The sequence below is a fragment of the Mastigoproctus giganteus genome, chromosome 14, assembly GCF_048544385.1.
Source record: "Mastigoproctus giganteus isolate SK-2022 chromosome 14, ASM4854438v1, whole genome shotgun sequence".
Taxonomy (NCBI): Eukaryota; Metazoa; Arthropoda; class Arachnida; order Uropygi; family Thelyphonidae; genus Mastigoproctus; species Mastigoproctus giganteus.
Window position 1 is genome coordinate 39,061,474 of NC_143588.1, and position 24,538 is coordinate 39,086,011.

The window sequence follows — 24,538 nt, forward strand, 5'->3', positions numbered from 1 at the left end:
ATGTACCAAAATTAGATCCATTTTAAACGCGCATACTATTGATTGCTTATGTTTCTTAAGAGCTCACTTTATTCGGACAGGTAGTGTGGATGCTTAAACATAACTAAACTTTGCAGTGACAATATGTATTTTTTTGTTTTTAGAATAATTGTATTTTTAATGATTTTTTTCAGAATATTTATTATTTCAATAAATGTTTATTTAAAACTTGAAATTACAGTACTTGTTTTTTTTCTTACTTTATTGCACCTAACTGTCATCAAACTTTATTGAGAAAAACGGGTTTTTTTGGAATACCGGTATTCCAAACTGGGATACCAGTATTAATACCATTTATGAAACTGGGATACAGGTATTAATACCAGTATCCCAGTTTCATAAATTAAAAATACCGAAATATTGGTATTAAGATTTTCACCGGTATTGTAAGCCCTAGTTGGCAGGGTTGTTAATGACAGCAATGAGAGTGTGAATTAAGAACCGTGCTACTGCAATAGGATGTAGAAAATTTAAGCACATGAGCTGAGAAGTGACAACTGAAGTTTAACATTGACAGATGCAAAGTACTGCGTGTGGGTAGCAGTAACCCCAGAGTAATAGAGCTGATGCTGTCGAGGCAGTGTTAGGTGGGTCGGAAAACTGCTAGTTGGGGGGGGGTACAAGGACTAATAGATTAACAGTAGCCACTGGCAGAGGTGGAAGTGATTCTTGCACTGCTTCTATTGAAATGAGCAGACGTCTGAAAAACAAGATGCAGGATATTTCAGAGACTGCTGGTAGTCATTGCGGTACAAGTAAACACATGGGTTGTGTTAGGGTAGCTAAGAATAGAAACAGGTGCATGTATACCTGCGTGTACACCAATGCTAGGAGTTTGGTAAATAAATTTGATGAATTTGAGGTATTGCTCAAAACATCAAAGGCAGATATTGTTGGGATATCAGAGACGTGGTGTCACACAGATATAAGTAATGCGGAACTGGAATTTGGGGAATACAATGTGTATAGAAAGGATAGACAGGACAGGAGGGGAGGAGGGGTTATGCTATTAATTAAGAAACACATAAAGTCCAAGGAAGTGAAGCCAGTCGACATCGATGGACAGGGCAGTGTCGAGTCAGTCTGGTGTGACATAAGCATAGGGAAATCAAAATTGAGAGTAGGAGTGTGCTATAGGCCTAATGACTCTGATGAGTATAATAAGATATTGTACAGGGAAATAGAATGGGCCAGTAAATCAGAGAGTCTTATAATGGGGGATTTTAATTTCCCAGATATTGACTGGAATTTGTGGGTTGGTCACTCGCACACTAGCAAGGCTTTTGTGGATTTATTGGATGATTGTTTTCTACATCAGCATGTTCGTGAGGCAACAAGAGGGAGCAATACTCTTGATCTGATTATCAGTAGTGATTCTTCATGCATTAAGAACCTGCAGATAAATGAACCACTAGGTGGCAGTGATCACAGTGTGTTGAAGTGGGATTTACTCAAGGAGGTAACTACCATCAGAGGTAAAGGGAAGGGTTTTTGTTTTCGTAAAGGAGACTATGATGGTCTGAGACAGTATTTAAATTCTGTACAGTGGGACCAACTGATGATGTTACCAACAGCAAACTCAAAATGGGAAGCATTCAAGGAACTAATCTTGGAGGCTACCAGGCTTTACATACCAACTAAGAAATATTGTTCAAGGTTTAGGCCTAAATGGTTGTCAGATGAACTAATGAGACATGTGGCAGAGAAGAAAAATGCATGGGATACATACAAATTAATGGGTGACATGGAAGCCTTATGATAGATATAAGTTGGTCTGTAACCAAGTCACAAAGGAGATTAGGCAGGCAAAGGCAGACTACGAAAAATCCTTGGCAAAGGATGCAAAGAAAAACAGAAAAGAGTTCTTTACATACTTGAACTTGAGAAGGAAAGGGATGAATCAGATTGGTCCACTGGATATTGATGGTTCAACAGTTGAGGATCCTGCTCAGGTGGCTAACAATCTAAACGAGTATTTTGCATCTACATTCACGCATGAGGAGTTATTCAGGAAGGAGAATGATGTAGGTAAAGTAAACATTGGCAATGAGCTGGATGATTTTGTAATAACTGAGAGGAAAGTGGAGGAGAGATTGTTGAGGATAAACATAAAAAAGGCACCTGGGGTGGATGGGATCTATCCAGTTATATTAAAGGAGGCAGCAAAGGAAGTATGCAAACCCCTAGCCATAATTATGAGAGCTTCTTTGGACTCAGAGGAGGTACCCATAGACTGGAGATGTGCAAATGTAACCCCAATTCACAAAGGAGGATCAAAGGCTGACACAAGTAATTATAGACCTGTTAGTTTAACTTCTGTTCCAGGTAAATTAATGGAGGCACTGGTTAAAGAAGCACTGCAGGATCATCTAGACAAGAATTCCGTTATAGCTCAGCGCAGCATGGTTTTGTTAAGGGCAGGTCTTGCCTGACCAATTTGATTGGATACTATGATGTAGTCACAAAAGAACTGGATGCAGGGAATAACATTGATATTATATATTTGGATCTTAGAAAGGCTTTCGATACTGTTGCACATGGAAGACTGCTGCACAAATTGGAGCAGTGTGGCATCGGAGGCAAATTGCTGCTATGGATAAGGGGATGGCTGAGTGGCAGAAGACAGAGAGTGGTAATCAATGGACACTGCTCAACGTGGACTAATGTTATTAGTGGAGTTCCTCAAGGTTCAGTGTTGGGTCCGTTGTTGTTTTCGGTGTTTATGAATGATATTGATGATGGGATATCAAGTTTAATGTCCAAGTTTGCAGATGATACAAAGGTTGGCAGGGTCGTTAAGGACACTACTGACGCTATGCTGCTGCAACAGGATCTGGAAAGGTTGAACAGATGGGCTGAGAGGTGGCAAATGAAGTTTAACATTGACAAATGTAAAGTACTACATATGGGAAACAGTAACCCCAGAGCAACGTATCAACTCTGCGGTACTACACTGACAGTGGTGGAGAATGAAAAGGACCTGGGGGTAATTGTGCAGGCAGATATGAAGTTCTCTGAGCAGTGCAGACGAGCTGCAAGAGTAGCTCATGGTGTTTTGTCAATGATATACAGGAATTTTTCTAGCAGGGATAAGGAGGTGATTATTCCCTTATATAAGGCAATGGTTAGGCCACATCTTGAGTACTGTATACAGGTCTGGAGGCCTCATTTCAAGAAGGATGTAGAGCTGCTGGAACGGGTACAGAGAAGGGCAACAAGATTAGTAAATGGAACAAAGGGTTGCTCTTACGAAGAAAGGCTTAAGTTTTGCAAATTGCAGAGTCTGGAGACTAGGCACCGGCGGGGTGATCTGATAGAGGTGTATAAGGCTTTGAATGGTTTGAGCATGCTCAATGCCAATGGGATTCTTCATCTTGCTCAGAATAATCACCTCAGAGGGCATAAATACAAATTGAGGAAGGACGGATGTCGGATAGATGTGCGGAAATTTGCCTTTGGCCAGCGGGTGGTTGGTTGGTGGAACCGACTTCCATCACTTGTTGTTGAAGTTGATAGCCTAAACAAATTTAAAGCTCAACTGGACAGGTATTTCGAACGAACAGAGGGGTGAAATGGGAGTGGGTTTTTTTTTTTTTTTTTGGCTGATGCTGAATAAGCTTGCTTTCTTGCATCATATGCCTCTACTAATGCTAATGCTAATGCTAATGTACCAACTGTGCTGTACTACACTCAGGGTAGTGGAGAATAAAAAAGACCTAGGAGTAATTGCGCAGTCAGATATGAAGTTTTCTGAGCAGTGCAGACAGGTTGCAAGAATAGCTCATTCGGGCTTGTCAATGATCAGTGCCACCCAAAATATCCCGACGGCCAAAATCCCAACATACCAATTGTATTTAAAAAACTGTTTCTCAGGAAAAAATGTTTTTCATGTAATCAAAGCGGCCACTAAAAACATAAAAATTTTATGAGAACACATGCAATACATTGCAATTATGCAAACAGTATATGATATTGTTAATATTTTACATCATATTAATGAATAAACAACAGACACTTTATATATATATAAATATATAAACATATACAAAATTAGTAATAAAATGTAAAAAAATAGAGAATTAGAAAAAGTGTCAGATCAGATTAATGCCATCAAGATATTGATTAAACATTACATCAGTCTGTAAAACTTATTTTAAAGTATTAATTGAACCATATACCCATGGAATCAAATGACAAATGAAATTTAGGTATTCCGAGTAAAAGTCGTATATACCTATAGAGCCATAAGGCCAAGTATTTAGTTAACCTAAGTTGGACTTTTGTTATATCCTTTTATTAAACACATAATTTATAATAAAATACAATAAAATAATATAAAAATAATGATGAAGCTAATTACTGATAAGGATACATTGAAGGGAATAGTATGCTTTCGAGATCTAGCACCACTCAATGCATCCTAACATTAATTGGCTAAGGCTATCTGTTTCTGTTTGCCAAGGTTCAAATTTCTAAAATTATAGATTCAAATACTCTAAACTTACATATGCAATTTATGTTAAATTTAGTAGGAAACTGGCAGAATAACAACTAGCCCAGCAGATATCAGTGAATCAAAAATAATGAAAGTGGGTGCCAACTAATAATTTTCTTATAAGTTTATTTACTAGTGAAAAATAATTATGTAGTGAAAGGAAAGGCTTTTGTCGATTTAAGGCGAAGAGGAAAAAAAGGGAGTAAGAAAAACTGAGAAGAGGAGTAAGGATAGCAATAGTACCTCAATTTCTCTTGAATTGCTCTAACAGATTTTGGGGTATAAAAATTTAGAGTTATCAGGCTGATTCTATAAAGAGGCTGATTCTACTAACCAGTGGTCATGTTAACTGGCGTCTATTAATTTCATTTTATAATGGGCTTACGATTGTCTCCGACTGGAACACGTGATCCTTCCTCTCAGCCAATAGCAGTGTTTGTAAACGTGTTGGCCACATGATTTGTTTTTGCGTCCTTTAGTTGAAGTGATTTTTTGCGTTGTGCTAATTAGCAAAAAAATACTGTACTGAATTTGTGTAAGTACAACATTGTGTAAACCAATATAACATCGTCCCTAAAGAGCACAGTAAGAAGTAAATTCCACCTTCCGAGGTCTTGGAAAAAAAAACAATGTGTTATTGGGTTCACATTATGATATTTTCATGTTACAATGGTATATCTGGATGGAGTGGATTAATATCGTAAAGTGGGAGTCCCCTGTATCATGCAAATTCAAACAAACAAACACAAGTAGCCCTGTACTTCCACACTACCTGCTTGGGTGGGGACTCGATGAGTTCCTGATAAATTCTCCTACAGTAGTATTAAATCAACCATGCCACTTACCGACCTTCTGTAACATTATGTGGGAGGCCACAATAGATGTCTCCTTGGCAACAAATGTGGCCAGACGTGGACTGGGCAGTCCAAGACTCCTGGATGATGCCACCACAGAGTGCTTACCTACCAAATCAACCGGACAATTAGCAGAACTCCAGTAGTCAAACACATGATGAACCATTTTGCAGTTAACAAGGCTGACTGAGAGCTGCTGCGCCAGGCGGCGGGTCATTGGATGGAGGCTGACCAACGACTTGACCCAAATGAGATCCAGAAGAGGGTCACAAAAATTATCACAAGCACTAGAGAAACAACCCCGGGCGCAGTCCCCTGGTGCACCCGAGAAATTCAAACATTAAGAAAGCAGGTCATAAAGGCAAGAAAAGGGTTTCAAAGGGCGAGACGTATCTGGCCGGAGCCGAAAGTAAGACTGTTAAGGGAAAGATACAATATTGTTAGAAACAGCTACACAGACCTGATATGCAAAAGGAAGCAGAAGGCCTGGGAGCACCTGGTCAACACATAAGTCTACAAAGTTGTTACTGGCAAACTCCCCAGAGGAGAAATCATAAATGCAACTCGAACCCCGCAGGGCACACTAGCCACCACCACCTGGGAACAGTCTATCAATAACATAATCAACTAGATCTATCATGAACCAGCTGTCCTAGCTGGTTCATGATAGATCTAGTTGATTAATACTGTAGTTTTTAGTGTTTTGCACCAACCTTGCGTAGAAATAAAAATAAAAATAAAAACACCAAGGAAACAGAACTTTTGATAACTGTGTTTATAATAAATTACAATAACCTGTATTTACAATAAATTTAACTTTACAATAAACTATACATATGAATTATTAAAATCTGCTACATTACAATCAATAAAATGCATTAAAATATACTAGATTAAAAGCGATAAAAACCGTAGCTTTCAAAGGCTCCAGCCTTCTTCTTCAGCGGTGTTTTCTTGTTCTGCAGTACATCTTTAAATATCAGCAGGTTAATGGTACTCCTCACGTGTTTTCATTCACACGTGTTCCGTTCTCTTGCGTTGTGGAACCGGAAGTGGCTCGAGCGGAAGTCATACGGAACCGTTCATCCCTTCTGAGGATAGTGGTCTCAAAGATGGGATGAATCCGCGTACCTCTATCTCTATTAATGTTAATTGTAGAACAAATCCGCAAACTCTCGAGCCACTTACGGTCCCAGAACTTATGCGCCCGATCGGTGATGATAGCATCGTCCGGGGAGATCTGGTGTTGCTTCTCCCAAAAATGCTCGGCCACGGCGGACTTGCCATATTCCGCATTTCTTATTGCCTTAGTGTGTTCCCCCAGACGATCTTTAAGACGGCGTTTTGTTTCCCCTACATAACATTCCCCACAATCCGGGCATCTAATGCTATATACGACCCCACTTGTGTTCTCTTTTTGAATGGGGTCTTTAACCTGAGACACGATTGTGTGCAGCCTCCGCCCTGGAAGCTGCACACAACGTGTCTGGTACTTTCTTAGTATTCTAGCTATATGATCAGTCAAACCCGGATAGTAGGGAATGTATGCAGTGGCTATTGGTGTAAAAGGCTCGCCTCTCCTCTGATTTCCTTTAACATATTTCTCTATAATCCTCTGGGGGTAACCACATTTTGCAAGATCCGTCGTGACCCGTTCATACTCTAACTTTCTATCATCGGAGGTACTGCAATGTGATTTTGCTCTATCAACTAAAGTTCTTATCACACTGTTCCTATGATGGTTGGTCTGAGCTGAGCTGTAATGCGAATACTGCCCTTTACACATGGACTTCCTATATACCCTAGTCTTTAGCTGTCGATCTTCCCTACAGACCAACACATCTAGGAACGGCAAAACCCCTCCTTCTTCCACCTCCGATGTAAATTGTATGAATGGGGAGAAGTCATTTAAGATGTTCAACACCTGATCTTCACTCCCCTTCCGAATAATTGAAAACGTATCATCCACATACCTTTTCCAGGGGCGCATAGGGAGAATACTAGCATTAAATATTCTGGCCTCGAGCTCCTCCATAGCTAAATTAGCTATGGAGGATTTGTAATTTATTAAAAACACAGTTATCAAAAGTTCTGTTTCCTTGGTGTTTTTATTTTTATTTTTATTTCTACGCAAGGTTGGTGCAAAACACTAAAAACTACAGTATGAATATACCCAACCTCAGAGGCCTGTTTGAAGAAGATCTAGTTGATTATGTTGATAGATCTAGTTGAAAATGAAACATGATAGATCTAATAGTGACAAATGGGCCTGGAGTACTGGGTTCCATAGTTTCAAATACAGATATATACAGTTATACCCAGATATTTATTAAATATCTGGGTATAACTGTATATATCTGTATATGATAGATCTAGTTGAAAATGAAACATGATAGATCTAGTTGAAAATGAAGCATACAAAACACTGCAAATAGAACAGCCCTTTGCCATGGAGGAACTGCATGCCGCTGCTGCTCTCATAAGAAATAGAAAATGTCCCGGCCCAGATCTTCTGGAGCCAAAAATTATAAAAAAGGTAGTAGACACCACCCTGGAACTGCTCCTTAGATTATACAATGCATGCCTAAAAACAGGAACTTACCCAGCCAACTAGAAACTTGCAACTGTGAAGCTCATACCCAAGAATCCTTCAAAGCCTCCAGAACAACCGGACTCTTATTGGCCAATTGCCCTGCTCCCAGTGGCAAGTAAGCTATTCGAAATGCTGATAGGTAAAAGAATAACTCACCACTACGAAACAGCTGGACTAAGCATGCTAACACAATACGGATTCAAGCAAGGAACTTCGACCATCGAAGTCCTTAGTGGCCTTTTGAGGGCGGCTGCGGGGTGTGACAAAAAATATTTCCTTGCCATCTCAGTCAATTTCACTGAGGCATTCGGCACCATTGGTGGCTGAGCGTCCTAGCTAGACTGAGAAGGGCAAACACATCTATGAATTTGTACAAAGTTATGGAATCCTACTTAACCAACAGAGAAATCCAGATAATAGCACCATATAATAAGTTGACCAGATATAATAAGTTGACTAGAACTGAACCCTGGGGGCAGATACTCTACAGGGGCTGCTCCCAGGATTCAGTTCTAGGGCCACTGCTCTGGAATATGATCGTAGACAAATTCCTGGCCCTGGACCTGGGAGAAGTCAACTCTCAGGCCTTCGCAAACGTCTAATACTGACAGTCGCTGCTGAAAGACGAGCACAAATGTAAGTCCAAGCAAACCACTTCTTCCCACCCTCCCCCTAACTTTGCGACTGCGTCTAATGAAACCAAAATTTTCCAAACCCACACTCAAAAACTTTAGTCAACCATGCAACAACCCTATTACCATTTGGCCTACCCCCTTTCAGTGTAAAATATAGTAACTTTTTATAATTTTTTTTAGATCCTAGCCACTGAAATATCAGGAAATTAGGTGGCAGGGCCTGCCAGAGTAAATATAACTATACTGGGCATACCTGGTCTGCCTCCACGAGGCCAAGTGTGGGCAATGGTGGGTCCCATTAGGGACCCAACTGCTAAAAGGCCAGATGAACAATGGTACAAAACATTACACATCACAATATCCATACACTTTTAAATCTCTGGCCTTTACAGTATACTGTATCACACAACAATGTATACTATGCAGAGATGGGGGAAACCCCTGGAGCCATTTGACCCAAAAACACTTTATCTGCTCAGTCATGATTATAGCTTACTGATTACGTGCAGTGTGTTATGTTTTTTATTTTTTTTCTTTACCAAATAAATGAGAGCTTACAAATGCTTTTTTTTTTACCATGCAGTATGCTCAGTGGTGAGCTGTGAATATTTTAACAATGGGCTTGCACTTTTGCCAACTTTTTGATGTGAAATATCCTTTTTGGGGGGGGGGGGAGTACCAAGTAAATCTGATCGGTCACGGAAGTGACATCACCCACGGCATCTGCCAGAGGTGCTTCCCATGCTCAGACCACTAGTCTGTGTGGGACACTCACTAGTAGTATAATTAGATTAGCACGCGTGACACAGTACGATATCCCGAGTTCTAACTTTTTGGAATTTTTGAATATTATGACATCACAACCGTGTGAAGTCATATAGTGACGCGAAGGATGTTTCACATAAAACCATCTACCGCGCATGCTAGGCAGACGTGCAACTTTTTTATTCTTTTTTTTTTTTTACAACTAGGGAAATATAATGGATACATTTTTTTTTCATGATAAAATTTTAATATTGCGAATAAAAAATAACAAAAATATTTCCCATATTACAAAATGAATTATCACAAAACATTCTAGAATATAAAAACAAATATTACATAAAAAACAAACTGTTCTAGAAATGGTACGCAAAAATCACAGATTACATGAAAAAAATATTGCACAAATATTCAAGAAAATTTTCTTCTAAAAATTGCCATATGAAATTTACTTCTTTATTAATATTCATAACGATCCAGATCAAATTGAAGCAATGATTTAGATGTATGGTCATCATAATCTGCAACGTGTTTAATTTTCAACATTATTCATTCATTCACACGATATTATTCATTACGCGGAAAGCTCACTCAGTTTCGGCTCTGCTAATCGCAGTGGTTTCAAAGATATTTCTGGCTTTCTTAATTGTAAAGGGAATTTCACTCGATTTTAAAGGTAAACTGTCTTCGACAAAATCTCTGAAATCATTAATTTTTATTTCATATTTTATCAGAAAACAAATTTCTTATTTGGTTTTCACAGTCTTGCGACCGAGACGAAAGTTCTTTTAAATTCCACAATTTCCAGTAGAATATGTTTAAAATTTCTTTCAATGGTATGATTATTTTCTTTATTTAATTTAAAATCACCCCGTTGCATTAATAACTTATCCTTTAAGGATAAAACAATGCATTTAATAACTTGTCACAAGGTAATTTTACTGTTCTTACTTTCAATTTTGATTCCTTCAAATTCTTTCTGCTTCAACATGCTCTCAATTTTAGCTTCATATTTTCCTTCAGAATTTTTTAAATTAGCAAACAGCAGTGATAGTTTGAATAATTAATTTATCTGCTTTTGCCATAGTGAATCTGTAAAGCTTCTGAAATGTAAGAGAGCTCCTGCAGGATGTCAATCATTAGTGCTAAATGGTTAAGCAATTCCAGATTTAAAAGTCGCTTTAACAATCCTGAATATTTAACTTCTGATTCAAAATGTTTGCACAATGCCGGATAATTCCCTTAACCTGCAATTACCATTCACAAGCTGCTCTTCGTAGCCCGAACACACGACTAATCTTTGTAGTTTCCACATCAAGTTCTTTAGCAATCATCCTTAATTCGCACTAGTTTTTTGGAGATTGGTAATACAGTTTTTTTTTTTTTTTTTTTTTAATTATTGCCTGTATGCCATTATATTTTAGAACATTTTCTACACAGCGAAAGGCTCGACAAAGTTTCAAAATCTGCCAACATTTCATCTTTGTAAAGTTTATATAATATCTTAGTTGGCTCAATTCCTCCCCTACGTTGCTAGGGGGGGAATTGAGTTCACTAGTTCTTTGAATACTGTGCAAAATATAGGAATCACTCAGATATTCAGCTACTGTGACCATGTAAACATAGACAGGAGAAATTTACTGGAAGGCATGAATCGCTCACTTCTCCGAAAAACATACGCCCGTTTGTCGGAGTAAAGGGGAACCACAACACAGGTTGACCAGAGGCTATTATCCATGGTCGGAATCTTCTTAATCCTCTGACTGGCTATAGAAAGCATATTGACTAGCATGACTTCTCGGAATATGGCTGCATAAGTTTTACAGACACACCATTAACGTTGTGGAACAGTAATCCCTTTCACCCTTAATTCGTGCTTTCTAATTACCTAAAGGCCAGAGGTGAGAACAATGCATACAAAGTTGTCTCTCTTAATCTGTTCGTTACATGGAAATTATTTTCATTCTATGGAAACTACTGTATTTTAAATGTAATTACCAAGGGGAATTTTAAAAATTTCGGTATAAAGAAGTTGGTTAAACAGAGGTCCGACTGTATAAATCAAAAATTAAGCGATTTTAAAATACATAACCGATTGATTGCACCATTAAAATGCTGGGAATGGGACCCCACTCGCCCCACTGTAGTTTCGGCTCTGGATACTCAATAATTGCATTCAGGATTTCATTTGTAAAATAAATGATCTTCTCAATAATGGGCTCGCAAATTTTCAAAAAAAAATAACAATGGGCTCTCGCAAGCTAACTATAGCTCACCACTCAGTATGCATCTATATTTAGGACAGTCTCATTGTCTGTTATGCTCTAAGTGAATAACAGTGAAAAGATATTTGAAAGTATTACATTAGAAGTGAAATCTGATATTTGAAAGTATTACATTAGAAGTGAAATCTGATATTTGAAATGATCAGATTTTGAATGGTGCCAAATCTGTGATTAATGTTTAATTAAGCATTAACAGATAGGATTCACCATTACAGCTATAATCGAAAATAAAACAAAACAAAAAAAAGTCTTGGGATACAGTAAGATCATTCCTACCCACGAGTAGGCACACCTACTTATAAACTGATAAAAAAAAATTACATATTGTAATTAAAATACAGTCATTTATCTATTTAAATGATATCAGTGTAGATTTCAGTATTCCAACAGTATCATTTTACATTTTAGTAAGAGTAACAGTGAAAGCATTGTTTTTAGAATAATTTTCAAAACTGTTTTTATTTCTTAATAAAAATGATTTTAACTGAGGAGACAGATAAATAATAACAATACTATCATCACTGGCACAGGGGGTTACTTAGTGTTCCCGCTTGTGAAGTTTTTCACTCCTACTGAGATACTGTGTTATCATGGTGTCCTGTGTTTTTAAAATTCATTCAAAGTCTATCTCAAAAATAATGAACAGTATACTATATGCATAATTTTGGATAATTCCGGATAATTCCACCTGATTGTGAATCTTTTTGATGAGTCTGTCTCAGTTTTAGCTATGCAGGCGTTTGTCTATTTTGTTATAAAGAAACAGCAAGTTTCTCTATAACAAATTTTTTAGGTGATTTATGCACTTTGTTAGAGAAGGGAGTTTGACTATATTTAGAAACAGAAGGGTCACTAACACAACCATCCATCCATCCAGTTAACAGACCATGGGTGCTTATGTTAATACTTAAGCTATACTTTTAAACTATGTAAAAAGTTGTACAGTTAAAAATAATTTTACTTATCCAATTCTTACCTGACCATACTTTGCAGCAAAGTGCAACAGACTTCTACTGTTGTCAGCAGTTGATAACTGAAGAATGCAAATCTCATGAAGCACGAACCACTGAACCACTTCTGTACTACCATGCTGAAAGAGTTTTTGTAATCTGAATGTAAATATTTGGCATTCATCCTCTCTCTCTCTGAGTTATTAATAAAAATTTTCTTACTATTTTTGGTATTAATAATCTCTTATGCTTTCCATATAATCACACCTTAATATTATCTATACCTATGACAAACAACCAAAATGCACGTTAAGAATCAATATTATTAGACCTATGAGATTCAATAGATAGGGGCAACACTGCCAGGCGTGCACACACACACACACACACACACGCAGAAATCAGCCTTAAGTGGCAACAATTTCCTATCTACACATAAATGGGACAGTTGTTTCGCTGAACAGAAAAGTTTTAGCACGTGTGCAGGTGCTCTTAAGCTATGTTTATGAAGTAAGGTCTGCCATTAGTTAAAGAATGAAGCATGAAAGGAGTGAAATGTTATACTGGTATACTTAGAATACTGGAATACGTTCATGGTTTCCAAGAAATATTAAAGCATGTCTCTCTCTCTCTCTCTCTCTCTCTCTCAAAAATGGGCGCCTCCATAGCCAGGTGGGCAGGAGCAGCAGTGTGTAGCACACACTTCTTGATTAGACCGGGGTTCGAGCCCGTGATCAAATATGGAGGATGCAAAAAGGTCAGGGAATGACCACCTCATATCCCCAGAGCAATATGGCTTTAGTTGCTAATGCTAAAGTTTCTCTAGTTCTTCTTTGAATTTATTTAAGCTATCAACTTCCACAATGACAGATAGATTGGTATTGGTACGGTTATTTCTGGCGCAAGGGCTACTTAGGCCATATTGCGCCTATAAACGAGATGAGGATTTCACGGTGTCTGTAAAAACAATTAGAAACAATTATACAAATTTATTCGTTTTAAGAAGCGGAAAAATTCCGGGAGATTTGCATCCTTACCTATGAGCTGTTGGAGTGTCAAAGGTTGTTGAAGATTACTGAATGAAGTTTTTCGGGCATCAGTGTATAAGGTACATTCAATGAGTATGTGCTTTATTGTGAGAACAGAGTTGCAGTGCATACACTGAGGAGGATCGTTTCCTGTAAGAAGAAAAATATGGGTGAGCTGACTGTGCCCGATCCGGGCTCTAGCCAGGATCACTTCTTCCTTTCTGTTTACACAAAAACTGGAAACCCATAACTGTGGTTCAGGTTTTATTTCACGGAGCTTGTTATTCAGTTGAGATTGCCATAGAAGTGTCCATTGTTCCTTACATATATTTCTTATATGGGATCTGTAGTCCATATATGGAACATAGTAATCTGGCGATGCTATGTTGGATGAATGTTTGGCTGCATAGTCTGCTTTTTCATTCCCTGATATCCCAGTGTGACCTGGGATCCAGCAAAAGATAACAACTTGCTGGTGTTCATGGATATGCATCAGTTGGGATTTTATAGATTTTATTAAGGGATGCGTTGTTGAGGAGGAATTTTGCAAGGCTAAGATTGAACTCTGTGAGTCACTATATATTACACTTTTTTGAATGGACAGTTGGAGAATGTTTTCTAAGGCAAGCTTGATAGCACATAATTCAGCTGTATAACTGCCGCATTCGGTGGGAAGTGAAACAGAGATAGTGTTAAAGGGAAAGACAGCTGCAGCACCGACTTTACTACCAGACTTTGATCCATCAGTGTATACTTGCGTAAAATTTGGGTAATTTTGTGTGTGAGCAGCATGCAGTTGCTGCATATTAGTATTTGCAAGCGAATGTTTTCCCCAGTTTAAGAAATAGCTGTCACAGGATGCTTTAATAAAAGACCATGGAGGATCTGAACTGTTCAGATCATGGAGGATTTTGTCCAGATGTATATTCCAAGTTTGTGATAATTCCTGTAATCTGATGCCAGCAGGTCGAACTGCTCTAGGTTTATTTCTGTAGTACATTGGGAACTGTGGACTGTTAAGTATTGGCCAATTGGGGTGAGAAGGCAGACTTTGAATTTTGGCTGCATAGTTCAGAAGTAACATCTTTCTCCTGAGGCTGAGCGGAGGTTCGTGGGCTTCGATATAAAGACTTTGCACTGGCGATGTTCTATAAGCGCCTACAGCAATTGAGGGCAGAATGTTGAATAGGGGCAAGACGTGCTAGCACGCTTTCCCTAGCAGAATCATACACCGGGGTGCCATAATCAAGGCGAGATCTGATTAGGGCTCTGTACAAGTGAAGTAAGGTGTGACGATCTGCACCCCATGATGTAGAAGAGATAATTCTTAATAAGTTCATTTTTTTCTGGCAAGCAGTCCTTAGATGTGTGATATATTCTAAGAAGTTCAGTTTATTATCAAAAATTAAACCAAGGAGATGAATGCTATTCACCACTGTGATGGGATGATTTGTTAGTTGTACCTCTGGATCTGGATGCATCTTTCGTTTATTACAAAAGTGAATGACTAGATTTCTGATAGGATAATCGGTAACCATTGTGTGTCATCCATAGCTCAATGTTATTTATAGATGTTTGCAGCTGCCTTTCGATAAAGCTCATGTTTTGCAAGCTGCAAGAGACAGTCAAATCATCAGCATAGAGGTAAGAGTTTACAGCTTTTGGAATATTTTTTGTCATCTGATTTATTCTAATTGCAAATAAGGTTGCACTGAGTACAGAGCCCTGCAGGACTCCTTCTTCTTGTATGTATGTTTGCGAAAGTACTTGCCGATAGCTGACTTGAAAGGTCCTGTGTTGTAGGAAATTCTGTATGAAATACAGTAAGTGTCCTCTCAGGTCCAGGGAATGAAGATCTCTCAGGATACCAAACCGCCAAGTGGTGTCAAAGGCCTTTTCTATGTCTAGACATACCATTACTAGATGTTTGTTTTGGATAAACACATTCCTGATGTCTGTTTCTGCTTTGATCATGAGATCTAGAGATGATCGGTGTTTTCGGAAACCAAATTGATTATCAGAGATAATATTTTGGGAATCAAGATACCACGTTAGTCGATGGTGTATCATTTTTTCTATGGTTTTACTTAGGCAGCTTATGAGCGAAATGGGTCTGTAATTGTTCGGAATAGAATGATCTTTCCCTGGTTTGGGTATCACCAGTACAAACGCATGACGCCAGAAGCTGGGGAAGGAATGCTCCATAAATATGCGATTGTAGAAGGTCAGTAGCGAAGATAATGATTTATTGTCTAGATGTTGTAACATTATGTAGTATATTCCATCCGGGCCAGCAGCACTGTTCTTAGCGGTGGATAAAGCTTCTTGAAGTTCTACCAAAGTAAGTGGTGTATTGTATTGGAAAGAAGATGTAGTTCTAAATTTCGGATGGGATTTTTCTGCTAAAGCTTTAATCTTTTGAAATGATGGATCATATGCCGTAGAGTCAGACAACTGTGAAAATACCGTCCCTAGAGCATTTGCAATCTCTGCAGGAGTAGATAGCTCCTGTCCATTCACGGTGAAAAGTGGGGACGACAAAGGGGGAAATTTACCATTTAATTGTCTTATTTTCCTCCAAATAATTCTTAAATCAGTATTTTATTAATTGTAGTTGCGAATCGAACCCAAGAGTCTCTTTTTGCTTTCTTTCTAATATGACGGGCTTTAGCTCTAATTTTCTTGTAATTTATAAGGTTAGTGGTGGTAGGATGTTTGCGGAATAAATTCCATGCACGGTTTTTTTCTTTTTTATATTCTTACAGTCCTCGTTCCACCAATAATTTCTGTTTCTACGAGTGCTTGACTTTGACTGTGGGATGGCAGTGGATGCAGCTGCTAGAATCTGTTTTGTAATATGGTCGGCAACTGTGTCAATCGGATGAGATTTGATGATCTGATTGTCGAAGGATACGTTAGCGGTATACTTTGCCCAGTCTGCCTTGGAAAATTTCCATTTTGTGTGAGTTTCTGAAGGTATGCAGTGTGACGTTTCAATTTTACATATTATAGGGTAGTGATCACTGTTGAGTGGATCATCCAGAGCTGTCCACTGGATACTAGGGAAAAGGATTGGAGAGCAGATAGAGAGATCTATTGAAGAGACTGTTCCTGTTGGGAGGTGGAGGTAAGTTGGTGAACCAGTATTTAATATGGTTAAATTTCATCTTTCAATAAGCATTTCAATGATTTTTCCACGTCCGTCTGTATTGGAAGAACCCCACAATGGATGGTGTCCATTGAAGTCACCCAATAAGCAGAAAGGGGTTGGCAACTGCTGAATGAGATTTTCAAGTTCATGTATGGTACAAGGGCGACTGGGTGGCAGGTAGATTGATGCAAGTGTTAGGGTAACGCCAATGGCTATTCGTGTGGCAACAATTTCAACAGTGGTTTGCAACTGAATGCATTTGCAGGGTACTCTTCCATGTATAAGTATCGCTACCCCTCCGTGAGCATTATTAGTAGCAGATCTGTCTTGCCGAAAGAGAGTGTAATTTTTTATTGAAGTAGACACCTGAGGTGTTAAATATGTCTCTTGTAAACAGATTCCAATTGGTTTATAACGCTTAATTATCTCGTGGATGTCGTCATTATTGCTGCGAAAGCCTCTACAGTTCCATTGGATGATGTTTTTCATTGTTTGGATTTAAATGAAGAAGCTGTGTCTGTCTGTTTTTTGGAAATCTGTTTCTGTCGGTCAATTTTTATTTTGTCTCTCTTTGAAAATATTGGTCTGGCCTCTATTACATCTTCTGGATGAATTTCCAGAATGGTTTCCGTTTCTTCATGAGAGCAAGTCTCATTTGTGTCCATGAAGAAAGGTTCAGCATGCTGCTTGTTACCGGGATCAGAGTTTTCTGTTTGAGTAGATCTTACAGGAGTTGTAAGAGTAACAGGAGGTATCGTGACTGGTGTGTTATTAGATCTATTAGAAGTCTGTTGCTTTGAGGACTGAGGTACAGTAGAGAGTAAAGTTCGAGCCCATTCAGAAATAGAGATGCTTGGCGAGATTGATGTATCACAACATTCCATTGAATGTTGTGAGCTTGAGAAGGTACTCTGAATGTTTAGAGCTTGTAGTCTCAACCAACAGATCGCCAGATTTGAGACGGCGCACCATTTTGGGGGAACCTGCTACATTTTCCAGACACTTTTGTATGAGGAATGGCGATAGATTGCCTAGGGCCACAAGGTGACCAAGCGGCAGAGTTAGGAAGTTAGTATTAATATAAAAAGAAACAGAAAGGTGGGTTTCCTTCCTGGGCCTTTGCCTACTTCTTGTAGTGCAAAAGAGTTACTTTGATCGAGAAATGAAGAAAACGGTTGTTGAAACAAAAAAAAAAGAATCTATTCACTGAAAATCTCTTTAGAAAAAATGCTTTTACAGACGCACTAGAATCGCTTGGCCACAGAACGCTTGGCACCCAGGGCCGACAGATAGAAGTTTGTTCCAATAATCAACCAAATTTCTGCACATTTTTTTTTTTTTTTTTTTTATGAATTTTAGTCTGCAACTGTCTTTCATCAATTTGAATCTATGATCCCCGCAGGTGCATGCATAATCTGAGCGAGAGGAAGAATTCCATCATGAGACTAAGTCAGATGAAGAAGGTAGAGATGATTTTTAGCTGCTCAATCTACCTTCTCATTTCCCTGGATTCCAGTATGCTGAGGTATCTAGCAGAACCTTATCACTGTTTTGCATTCTATGAAATTTATCAACTGTGTTTGGATTTCTTTCAAAATAGGATCAGAGCAGGGGTATTTTTGTTACTGCACTCAGTGAATCAATATATATTATAATCTCTTGATTGGGAATGTTTCTGACATATTTAATAACCACTTTTATTGCATGATGTTCACCAGTGTAAACATTGCAGCTGGATGACAGAGATTTTGAGGCAATGCAGGTTGGAAGAAACACAGCAACACTAACACATGTATCAGATCTTGATTCATCAGTATATACTTGAAAACAGCATGAATTTGCCAATGATATTGAGTGATATTGAGTGAAACTTTTGAACTGATATTGAGTGAAATTTTTGATATTTGAACTGATATTTGAACTGAAATGATATTTGAACTGAAATTGAACTGATATTGAGTGAAATTTTTGAGCAGCGTCGGCATATGTACATTTTGGCATCAGTATTAGTTGCTGTAATTGTTTTCTGGCTTCGGAAAATGAGACTTTCTTTTCTATCTTGTATTTTTGGATTTTCTTCTCATATTTCCACTGATCGCATGTTTTTGAGAAAGCTGGGTGATTGCCTTTACAATTAGGGCAAAGTGAGGCAGTATGCCCTAACTGTGTTCCTTCGATTCACAGTTAGGGCATACTGAATCACTTCTACAGACAGTTTGGGAATGTCCAAATTTTTGACATTTATAACACCTTAGCGGGTTTGGGATATACGGGCGAATGCGGCAGTTCAAATACCCGGCTTTTACTGATGATGGTAGGTTTTGTGAGCTAAATGTCAGTATGATACTGCGAGTTGGAATAAGTTCGCCATCTTTCTTAATCATAATTCTCTTCACTTGTATGACCTTCTGATCCTGCAATTCGTTGACAATTTCCTCTTCTGAGACATTCATCAGGTCCCATTCTGAGATAACACCCTTGGAGGTATTGAGTGTTGCGTGTGGTGACACCTTAACAGGGATTCCATTGAATGTTGTGAGCTTGAGAAGGTACTCTGAATGTTTAGAGCTTGTAGTCTCAACCAACAGATCGCCAGATTTGAGACGGCGCACCATTTTGGGGGAACCTGCTACATTTTCCAGACACTTTTGTATGAGGAATGGCGATAGATTGCCTAGGGCCTGGTTCCCTAAGGAATGCAGGATCAGGAAACTCAGATGTTCTATTAGGGAATCATCCATCTTCAGTCTCTTTCGGTTGGTTTTGTCATCATTAGGTTGATGCAAATCCTTTGAATTTGGATTTGCTGTCTGAATCGTGGGAAAGTTTTCAAAGTCCATGTTTTGCTCCTTTTGGCCCTGGGGGTTTGCTTTACCACCCAGGTTTCCGGAACCGCCACGGGGAGGCAGGAGCAGTGCCACAAGGTGACCAAGCGGCAGAGTTAGGAAGTTAGTATTAATATAAAAAGAAACAGAAAGGTGGGTTTCCTTCCTGGGCCTTTGCCTACTTCTTGTAGTGCAAAAGAGCTACTTTGATCGAGAAATGAAGAAAACGGTTGTTGAAACAAAAAAAAAAGAATCTATTCACTGAAAATCTCTTTAGAAAAAATGCTTTTACAGACGCACTAGAATCGCTTGGCCACAGAACGCTTGGCACCCGGGGCCGACAGATAGAAGTTTGTTCCAATAATCAACCAAATTTCTGCACATTTTTTTTTTTTTTTTTTTTTTTTTTTTTATGAATTTTAGTCTGCAACTGTCTTTCATCAATTTGAATCTATGATCCCCGCAGGTGCATGCATAATCTGAGCGAGAGGAAGAATCCCATCATGAGACTAAGTCAGATGAAGAAGGTAGAGATGATTTTTAGCTGCTCAATCTACCTTCTCATTTCCCTGGATTCCAGTATGCTGAGGTATCTAGCAGAACCTTATCACTGTTTTGCATTCTATGAAATTTATCAACTGTGTTTGGATTTCTTTCAAAATAGGATCAGAGTAGGGGTATTTTTGTTACTGCACTCAGTGAATCAATATATATTATAATCTCTTGATTGGGAATGTTTCTGACATATTTAATAACCACTTTTATTGCATGATGTTCACCAGTGTAAACCTTTCAGCTGGATGACAGAGATTTTGAGGCAATGCAGGTTGGAAGAAACACAGCAACACTAACACATGTATCAGATCTTGATTCATCAGTATATACTTGAAAACAGCATGAATTTGCCAATGCGCAAGCTGAACGTAGCTGGTGTAAATTTTGGTTGTCCAATACCTGTTTTCCCATTACTGAAAAAAGCCAACGCAAAATGGTTTTAATGTAGACCACGGCAGCTCCATTTTTGCCTGTAAACAGATGGATATTGTCTAGTGGGACACTCCAAGACTGCATTAGATTTTTTAACCTGATTCTAGCATTTGGTTTATTACTGTAGTAGTTTACCAAAGAGGGGTTAAAGAAGTAAGGCCAAATAGGGTGAGAGGGAAGAGACTCTGAAGTTTAGATGCATATGTAAGCAGAAACCATTAATCTCTGAAGGGGAATAACAGAGGTTCATATGCATCTATATATAAACTATGGACTGATCATGTTCAGAAAGTGCCTAAAGCTTTTTTAAAGGTATTGTGCTAAGCAGGATTGAGCCACTACAATGCTGATTTAAGTCACATACAGGTGCACCATAGTCTAGTCAAGATTGAATTATGGTTCAGTACAGATGAAGGAGGAATTATCAGTCAGCTCCCCGATGGCATGGCAGAGTACACTAAGGACATTAATTTTCTTCAGACAAATAGTTTTACATACTGTACACGTTTTACGAAGTTTAGTTTCTTTTCTAAAAACAAACCTAGAATTCTGATGTTGTCACTTAGTGGTATAATATGATATCCCAAATGCAATTCTGGGTGAGGGTGCATTCTGAGCTTCTTGCAGAAGTGTATAATAATAGTTTTCTGTGGAGAGAGTTAGTAACCATTTTGTAACATTCATATATTTTATTTATTAACAGTTAGAGTTTCCTTTCAATGGAATACATATTCTGTTAGTAACTGGATATGGTAAGATCACTGGCACAAAGATATCGTTTCTACAGAAATCAGGTTGGTTGTCATCAGAATGTGTAACCTAATGAGAAGAGTGCAGCACTGAGGACCAATCTTTGTGATACACCTTGATCCTGAAAGGAGATTCTAGAAATTACAATTCAATAACAGGTCTGGGAGGTTCGATTTTGGAGAAAACTTTGACTTTAAGATGGTAAATGTCCTCCTCTCAGTCCTAGGGCATGTAAATCACAAAAGGTGCCAGAACACTATGTGGTGTCAAAGGCTTTCTCTATATCTAGGCTCAAAATGACCAAATGTTCATTGTTTATGAATGCATTTCACACATTTGTATCAGCCTTCTTCATAAGATCTGGGGTGAATCTATTTTTACGAAAACCAAACTGATCCTTGTTCACAGTTTGTTTCCAGATATCACGTGTATATAATTTTCTCCAGATTCTTACCCAAGCAGTTAGTAAGTGAGACTGGTCTATAATTATGTGGATCTGATTGGTCTTTTCCAGCTTTGGAATGAGTAGAATAACTGAATGACATCAGGAGATAGAAAAATAATGTGCAACAAAAATTTAGTTAAAAAGTTTAAGGAAATATGGCTCTCTCATTTTTAACATTAGGTAATATATACCATCTGGCCCAGCTGCACTAGTGGCTGATTTCTTTAAAGGTTCTTCTAATTTGGACATTGTTAGGGGTTCGTTATAAGAGAGGGCTGTCTTTGTCCCAAAATTTATTTTGTATTTTTCAGCTACTGCTTTGTCTTTTAGGGAAGATGGATCATGTGCAGATGCAGAATGGAGAGCAAAAAGGCATTTGATATATCCTCAGGAAGAGTTATCTCCTGTCCATTACAAAAGATGATTAGGGAAGAGGGCGACGGAAACTTTCCAGTAAAGCATCTAATTTTTCGTCAGATTAATCATGCATCTGTGTCTTTAGTGAAAGAAGAGGCATTCAGCAATGTGTTCAATTGTTGTTGTTGTTTGTTTTGTTGGTTTTTAGGAGCATTAGCAACTAAGGCCATATTGCTCCGGGATATGCGGTGGTCATTCCTTGACCTTTCCGCATCCTCCGTATTTGGTGGTGACACTCTCCAATCAAAGCCTGGAAATATTGTGGAGTAGCATATCGATAGGTCAAGTTGAGACTTTTGGAAAATTAACACAGGCATAAGTTTGTGTCTAGCAACATGAGGTTATGCTTTTCAAAAAAGGACTATTATGCATCCTCAATTGTCTATCTGTAGCAATCTCCATAACTGGTGATGCCCTTAAATTCACCCAAATTCAGTCAGTGAATATGTCTGATTTGGTAAGATATACATAGACACAAGATTAAAAGTTATTCCAAGTGCAAGGTGTACTGCAACAACTTCTAAAGAAGTTAGTATGGAAAACATATCTGGAAGGGATTTTAGAGTCAACCAAAAAGCTACACCACCGTGTGAGCTATGGGCAACGATCCTATCTTGCCTGTACAGTGTTTAGTTTCTAACTGAAAGAAATTAGTTTCTTGTAGACAGATGCCTGCCGAATGATACTGATTTATCATGTTGTATTGATATTGTAAATATTGTTATGTAGACCTCTACAGTTCAACCAAATAAGTAATCCATTATTTGGCTTTGGAAGGAGAATATGTTTCTAACAGCTTTTTAGAGCTGATCTGTTTATGGCATTTCAATTTTAGTTTAACTCTTTTTGGAAATATGGGACATGGAGTATCCATATCCTCCTCTGCATGCATTTCTAAGATGGTTTCATCAAGGTTGGTGGTGACATCGATTTCCATGTCTCTGGTTAAAGTCTTCCACGAGTTAGATTTTTTTCAGTCTCCCAGTGTCTGGGTATTTTGGCGTAGTAGTTGTTGGCCGAGTATTATTTACTTGATCTTTGACATGTTCTTTAAGGGACTGCTGTCACATCACCAGAACAGCCAGGGCTCAATCAGGGATGGATTCAGTTTGTGTTCCTTCCAATAAATATTTTTGTGTTGCAACTGCATATGAGTATTTTGGGTACGGTGAGTAAAACTAGTTCTTCTTCTTGGTTTTATACTTTTGTATTTTCTTTCCTGTTTTACATATTCGCAGACTTTCATATAACTTTACAGTTTGGACATACAAGTTTTATGCTTTGCAGTCAGCCTGAGTGTCCTTTAGATTCACAGTTGGCACAATGAGTCTCCTCTGCATACTGTTTGAGAATGACCAAATTTTTGGCACTTGAAGTATCTAACAGGAATAGGAACATAAAGTCATATATGGCAGTTCAGGTATCGGACTTGAACTTTAATTGCAATGGTTGGTGTCAAAAACGGTCAGTATAACACTGCATGTAGGTACAAAATCACCACTTTTCTTGAGTTTAATTCCTGCCTATACAAATTTCTGTTCTTGTATCCTTGGAGTAATTCTTCTTTGAAATGTTGAGCAAGTCCCATGCAGACAGGATGCCTTTAGAGGTATTTAGGGTGGGATGTGGGGTAACCGTGACAGGAATACATGCTAAGTTTGAAATTCTGAGTAAGGCTTCAGAGTGTCTATAGTTCATGGGCTCGACAAGTAATCTTCCAGAGCAGTTTTTTAGTCTTTTCACAATTATAAGTGATCTGCAGCAGATTTGAGACAGTTCTGAATAAAAAATGGAGAAAGTGCACCTACAAATTGGCTTGTTTGAAAAAGTATTATTAGGAACAGTGGCAATTCCTTTTGGAATGCTTCTGTTCTTTATCATTTAGAATGGATGCATCAAAGCTGGTTTAGTGTGTCCTCAAAAAGATTGAGCCCAGAGGCTCAAGTGATGGATAGCTTTCTTTTGTGATCCATGTTAGCTCCTTTCGCCCCCGGCAGATTAACTTTTCTGCCAAGGTTTCTGGCTCAGCCGCAGGGAGACAGAATCAGATCCTGGTATGACCAAGCGAAGATTAGTAGCCAATAGTAATCAAATTATGAAAAATAAAGAAAGGTATCTTTACTTTCCTTTTTTTCTCTCTTTCAGTACTGTTGGAGCAAGAGCTGCTATTAAATAAAACCTTTTATAAACAACAATAATTAAAAGAACTAAAAATTACTACAGAAAATTACAGAGAAAGTGCAGAGAAATCACTAAGTCGTCACTTAGTGATTTGGCCCCTTATTCCTGGAGAAGCAATTATGCATAGCAATATGCCAAAAG

The 24,538-nt window shown here is 38.3% G+C and overlaps 1 protein-coding gene across 2 annotated transcripts in view; it reads right to left on the reverse strand.

Moving 5' to 3' along the window:
• The window catches only part of LOC150075072 (uncharacterized), a 366,189-nt gene that overhangs the window by 180,967 nt on the left and 160,684 nt on the right, over positions 1–24,538 (reverse strand). For both annotated transcript variants that reach the window (XM_090388223.1, XM_090388222.1), the window contains one exon: positions 12,640–12,753. In XM_090388223.1, the coding sequence (XP_090244349.1) occupies positions 12,640–12,753 (114 nt within the window). The remainder of the gene's footprint in view (positions 1–12,639; positions 12,754–24,538) is intronic.